The 6533-nt window shown below is 43.6% G+C and overlaps 1 protein-coding gene across 1 annotated transcript; it reads right to left on the bottom strand.

Annotated features, from left to right (window-relative positions):
• Positions 1 to 1848: 1848 nt before the first annotated feature.
• On the bottom strand, positions 1849 to 4587 carry LOC119411077 (adapter molecule crk; the record flags this gene model as incomplete). The annotated part of the gene is given in 2 exon segments (XM_037678000.1): positions 1849 to 2429; positions 4058 to 4587. Coding segments are annotated over 2 exon segments (801 nt in total), but the record flags the coding sequence as incomplete, so codon positions are not given.
• Positions 4588 to 6533: the final 1946 nt, after the last annotated feature.

The raw sequence follows: 6533 nt of genomic DNA, 5'->3' as shown, positions 1-6533 counted from the left end.
AGCCTACAAGCTCACTCTACTGTTTATTGCATTATATTTTGCACTACAGTTATGATCAACTCGTCCTGTTTATTCTGGTAATTCTGGTATTGTCATTTCCACTTAATCACCTCATCAGTACATAACTGTGACTATATAGAACCGGTATGCACACCTTCACTTTACTAAGTTTCTCAGGTTTATACTTTATATTGCACTATTGTTTACTCTGGCCTTGCACATCCATTATCTACCTCTCATCATGTTATTGTCTTCAGTCAGCGTCCCTTTGTCTCCTGTTAGTCACTATTGAGCACGTTGCATCAGAGGTCCTGCTGCTGTTCACTTTTATATTTTTTTATAACTAGTTGTGTTAGTTTATTTTTGCTAATGTTGTTGTTTGCTGCAACTTGAGTAGGAGTGTAACGCAATTTCAATTTCTATGTATGTCCTGTACATATGCAGAATTGACAATAAAATCAATCAATCAATCAATCAATCAATCAATCAGTTTGGTCAAAATTTGCACAAAACATTATGTACTGTCATATAATGTCACATGCTACAGTCATTTAGATATTTGTAGGGTCAGTTGAACATGTCAGCCATCTTGAACAGGGTGAACTTTAGAAGTTATTCAGTTGTAGATGACATCTCACTCTATTCTGCAAGTTTTATTCAGATTTGTCGAGTGGTTAATGTGATATATTGACAGAGACAAAACACAGACAGGTAAAAACGTTAGCGTCTGCCTTCGCCTTTCGGCAGAGGAGATTTGTGTAGAACAGCTATAAAACATTGTAAGAACTTTCTAAATGTAATGTAAATGCCTTTAATCTTAAGACTGAAAGTAGAGCATGGTCCCATCAGTTGTAGTCTGCTGAAAAATGACCTTCAGTCAGAAAACAAGAGAGCCATGAAACAAATGTCAGACTGGAAGCTGCTTCACTTTCAACACACGTCTTTACGATCAGTGGGGTTTGCTGCCACGGAAACGTGCGCTAATGATTAACGGTTTAATGCCGCCATGCTGAGTCACTACTGGCCAGGAAGAAACCAAACTGTCCAGCAGGTGACAGGCAGACAAGTGCACCACAGGTGGAGCTGTAGAGCCTAGGGAGGTTTGTGATATGTGCAAAAACAACTTGAAACAAGTTCTTGACTGGCAAGTGAACGGACATGAAAACAATCTCCAAGTTGTGTGGTTTGCTACAAAAAGACAAAAAACATTTCAGTGCTGGTTCGTTTGCCAACACCACCCAGCAGTGGGCAGGAGACACGAGCCCGTCTCCTCGTCCCAGTCCGGGCTCAGCTGGATTCCAGGCCTCACAGAAACCAGAGGAAACGGTCCTGTTCCCAAACACAAACTATTTCCTTCCCCCAGTGACCTCCTTCGTGGGAGCCCTGCTCTCACTTCCGGACAGTCCACCAGCCAGCCACGCTGCGCAGCCAGGACTGCACAGTGACGTTTTCAGATTATGCTAGCTCGTTAGCTTCAAAGTGCCCCTAATCAACAAACGTCAACAAAATTAAAACACGACGGGCAAACTTTAAGGTACATCTGGAATATAAATGCACAAAATTAAACAGAGGGCAGATTAAGCAATGAGATTAAGAAGATAAACAAGAAGGCTGCGCATTTTTCAAACACGTATCTTTTTCTAACGTCTTCAACAGACAGAGAAAGACATAAAGGAGGACACAGCAAAGAGAAAAACGCCAGCAAAAACGTGTCCTGTGTCCTAATAAACCTGCAGGACAGTGTCCTACAAAGTAAACCGGTCATTCTTCCAAAATGTCCCTTGTTCCTAGGTGAATGCAAGAAGACAGCAAGAGGGTGAGGAAAGCTACTCGTGTCTCCATATTTACCTCCAAGGCCAGGGCGGTCTTGTCGTAGGCGTTGGGCACCCTCTTCTGTATGGCCCTGGCGTACACGGGTCCGTTCTGGAGATTTGGGAGCGGGGTGGGCTGGGCATACTGGCCGGGGTCTCCCAACAGCGGTGCACCGGACTGAGCTGCAGAGCCATCAGAGTTCCCGTGCACCGCCATCCCACCCGGCGGTCCCCCAGGGCCCGCCACCGAGTTTGGAGATGCTGGTCGATACTTCTCTACGTATGGTACTGGGATCATCCCTGTTCGGCCCTCAGAGTTCTGGGCGTTCCACCACTGCTCCTCTGGCTTCTCCAGAACTCTGAGAACATCCCCCTTCCTAAACGGAAGGTCCTCCTCATCGTTGCCAGGAAAATCAAAAAGAGCTCGAACGTACTCATCCTCTAACCGCGGTGGGGGGCCCATGTTGGGACCAGCGCTCATCAAGGAGGGATGTTTGGACTTGTTGATGGGCTCTATCAAAGTGGTGGTATCCAAATAGTGGATTTTATAGAACTCAAGCAGAGCAGGAAGAGCGTCAAACTCCTGGTCACCAATACGGAACCTTGGATGAGCCAAACCTGGTCCAAAGGAGGGAGAGAAAGCACACGTTATGATCTGCACACAGCGCCACACGCACACATGTGAGCTCATGCTATTTTCATCAGGCAAGATGATGGTGATTTCCAGAATGAGCAAGAAGCATGTTTGTTTCCTTATTTCACATTTTCCTTGAAACAAAAGGTTTAAAAATGGAAGAGCTTTAAAAAAAGTCCTACAGGAGCAACTCTCACACAGACGGTAATAAACTTGGGCCTGTGAGCCTCTACAACAGTGCGCTGTTCTTCAGACCCTCTCAGGTGGCTCTTGTAAGTTTATCAATAAGTAAATGAACCAGAGTTATGTTTCAATTCAAACTGACAATAAGTAGAGTGATTATAAAGACAAGAAACTGTCCAACGACCGGACTGAAAAATGTTGGATTGTATACCTGGATTACTGAGCGTGGACTCTGTGGGTGTACTGACTACCCTGTGAAAATGTTTGCAACACGAAATTTATTTTAAGAGCGACACCATGATAATACAATGTTGGGCTGCTTGTGTGAACCCAGTTCTATAACAAAGATCAGTAAATAAATCAGTAATCAATAAACTGTACACACAACTTATTTTTCTGTACCAGACTTAGCTAGGTATGTCTTAACTTTATACTATGATCAGTTTTATTGTTGCGTTAGCCCGCGCCACTCTGTTTATAACAATTTACTAAAATGAAAATGTCTCGCAGCAGAGAAACAAAACGTTTTTTTAAATGTTAAGACAAAATGTTAATCAGATATTAAAGCTTTGCACAAGCTTATAGATCAAAACAGGCCAAGATCTAGCAAGTTCCTATAGTTTTTACTCTTTCAGCTGCTCCTGTTCAGGGTCGCCACAGCGAACCAACTCGCACGAACACTTGGAGACTGATTTTACGCTGGACACAACCAGACACCGAGCGGAGCTGCATCTGGACGCCCGGGGGAGCAGCTGGTGGGGGTAAGAGGGCCCAGAGTGGGGCAACTGAGGGTGAAGGCAGGTGTGGGTGTTTCACCTTTCCCACCCACGTTTTACTCTTGATGTATTTCATATTTCAACTGACTCCTGTTGATCTTTGCACTGTGCTCGTTGGGTGTTTTTACACAGTCTTTCTATGTTTCTTACTGCAACGTGTCCTTGGCTGTCCTGAAAGACGCTTTTTAAATAAAATGATTATTATTATTTTGATGTTGTTGGTCCGGGGAGTTGAACCGACGACCTTCCAATCACATGCTGGCCTTCTCCAACCTCTGCACCACCACTCCCCCTTCATTTCCTATAATAATGTGAAAGAAGAAATATCTGCCCAGATCAAGTTAAGGTTGTGGTTTTTATTTCTCAACTAAATCAACATAACCCGTCATCTTGTTTAGCTGAACAACATGTTGACACGTACGGGATCTGCTCAAATGGTTTGGCTCAGTAAAACCTTTGTTTAAGGAGATATGGTGAAGATGGACGCCAGACCCCTTACACCATGATAACATCTGGGGTGCCACCTCTGGAGGCACTGAAACAGTTTGTGGTGAACTGGGGTGAACCCAGTCAGAACCTGGTTCCCATCTTGTTGCAAGTCATGCAAGGATGGTCCCACCATGGAGCCCTCCACGCCCCCTCCGTGTTCTTACCTGGGCCGGACTGCCGGTTGTTGCTGATGCTGTTGATGATGTAATGCGACACTTTGGAGTTCTCGGACACCGACAGCACGTAGTCCCCGGGGCTGGTGATGGAGTCCCGCACCAGAAACACGCCGTGCCGCTGCCCCTGCAGCAGAGACACCGCCTCCTGCCGGCTCAAGCGACCCCAGTACCAACTCCCACGGTCCTCCGCGTCAAAATTTCCGGCCATGATAATCACTCCAAAGCCGAGGCTTCACCGGGCCTTCCCTGCTCTCCTCCCGTTATCCACCCAGCAGAGCCTTCAACTCATACACAAAACTTTAGCGTCTGGAGCACGTTCCGTGAACGGGCGACATCCGCAGCTGGCCGAACGCGCATCAATTCTCCGACACAGAAACGGAACCCGCCGACAAAAAACGACCCCCGCTCGGTTTGAGGCCGGACTTCAGCTCCGCCGGTTGTAAAATCTGATCCAGAGGCAAAATTACAGCCACAAACCAGCCACTGATGACAACTAACTTCAAAAACTGAAATGGCGGATACGGGGAAACAAAAAGGCCCCACTCACCGGAAATGACGTAATTCAACGCTGCACGCAACGGACGTCAAGTTAAAAGCAGAAAGAGCGGCATTAAGCTTCGTGCTCATTCAAATACGGTAACCTAACATGGGTTTTACACGTATGTTGTTTATAACCCACGTATGGAGGTTAGTTTTAATTTTAAAATGTGAAGTTTTACAATAATTATAGTTATGTTCTTCTAATTAATGTAGCACAACGTTCCGACTTCGGTGAAACGTGACTTAACATTTTGCCGAAGAACACAGGCAGATCAATGCGCACATACGCCACACTTGGTGTTCTTCCATCTAGCACACAAAATAGTACCACAAAACAACTTATTGCTATACTACTAAATAACAACAACAACTAAATAAATAAAATAACAAAAACATGCATGTTGGGCGGCCTTCAGGCCCAGGCCTCCCTTGCAAAAGAGATCTAAGATCTCAATGGGATCTGTCTGGTTAAATAAAGGGTGATAAATAAATAACAATTACCAAAGTGTCTTCCTGCCCAGACTCATTCTAAGTGTTTTAAACCATTGTGTTGCTGTGAAACTACATTTACTTCATTGTTCTGCGCGATCTGAACGAATGTCTCAATTAAAACTTGTCCATGTGGTAATTAGCACCATTGTCCACTAGATGACAGTAAAAGTATTAAAATCTCGAGTACTCTGGTCATTGTTGCGCTCTCAGAATTGTTTCTATTCAGAAACAGTCCTGTTCAAGTAGTTTCTTAAGAGAAACATTTATGTCATTTTTCCTTGTATATTTTTCTTTCCTTGTTTCTCAAATTGTGGTACAAGTATTACTAGTGGTACTGTACTAAGAATCCCTTTCGTGGTAGTCAAGTGAAAGTTATTGTTGCCATAATTAACAGAGACTTATAGTTAGCAAGCCAACATTTTTCAGTCAGGTCATCTGGACAGTTTCTTTCTTTGTGCTGAAACATTTCACCTTCCATCCAGAAGGCTTCATCAGTCGAGGAAACACACAAAACTGATTCTTCCCCCAACACCAAAGTGGATTATTGAGCATGGACTTTGTTGTTATAGTTTGCAAGGTTTTCCTGAGATCCAAACAATTATTTACAATATTAAGAGCATGCCAGAGTTTTAGACTTAGATATTCATAGTTCATTGAGTTATAGGTCCAACCTTGAAAACAACTTTTCCACATCTCTTTCATGATATTAACACTCGGGGTTGTTGTAGTTGTGAACTGTTCTCAGCTCCGACCGTACTGCACTGCAGCCATGTGTAAAATTAACTGACTTGTTTTGGTGTTGTCTAAGGTCGATTAGCTGTAGGTACCTTTTTGAACTGGATTGACTACAGTTGTTGATGTATATTAAATTATATCTTTCTGACTTTCAATAATTTGTCTTCAGCCTTTCTTTAATACTTTGAACTAAAGTCCATTCCAAACAGCTGCCTTCAGGGGTCGGTCACCAAAATATTAAATAGTCCACCTGTGTGTACTATATCCTCAGTATAAATCAAGTCCTCAGAGGTTTGTTACAGAACATTAATGATCAAACAGCATCATGAAGACCAAGGAACACACAGCACTGATTAAGAATAGTTATTGAGGGTTAAAGCAGAGTGAGTTAATAAAACAACATCTCAAGCTTTTAATATTTCACAGAGCTCTGTTCAATTCATCATCTGAAAATAGACCCAACTGCAGACACGCTCCAACATGGACGTCCACCTAAACTGACAGGCCGGGCAAACAGAGTTTTCATTTGAAAAGCAGCAAAGGAGCTCCATGATGACTCTGGACGAGCTGCAGCTCAGGTGGGACAGTCTGTCCACAGGACAACTACCTGTAGGTGCTGGCCATAAATTAGAATATGCATTCTATGTATGAACATGAAGAGTAGAAACATGAAGAGTAGAAACATGAAGAGTAGAAA

This window comes from Nematolebias whitei, chromosome 6 (genome assembly GCF_014905685.2).
Source record: "Nematolebias whitei isolate Nwh7 chromosome 6, NemWhi1, whole genome shotgun sequence".
Lineage (NCBI taxonomy): Eukaryota > Metazoa > Chordata > Actinopteri > Cyprinodontiformes > Rivulidae > Nematolebias > Nematolebias whitei.
Note: the sequence above shows the minus strand (reverse complement) of the source record. Positions and strands in the feature narration are given on the sequence as shown.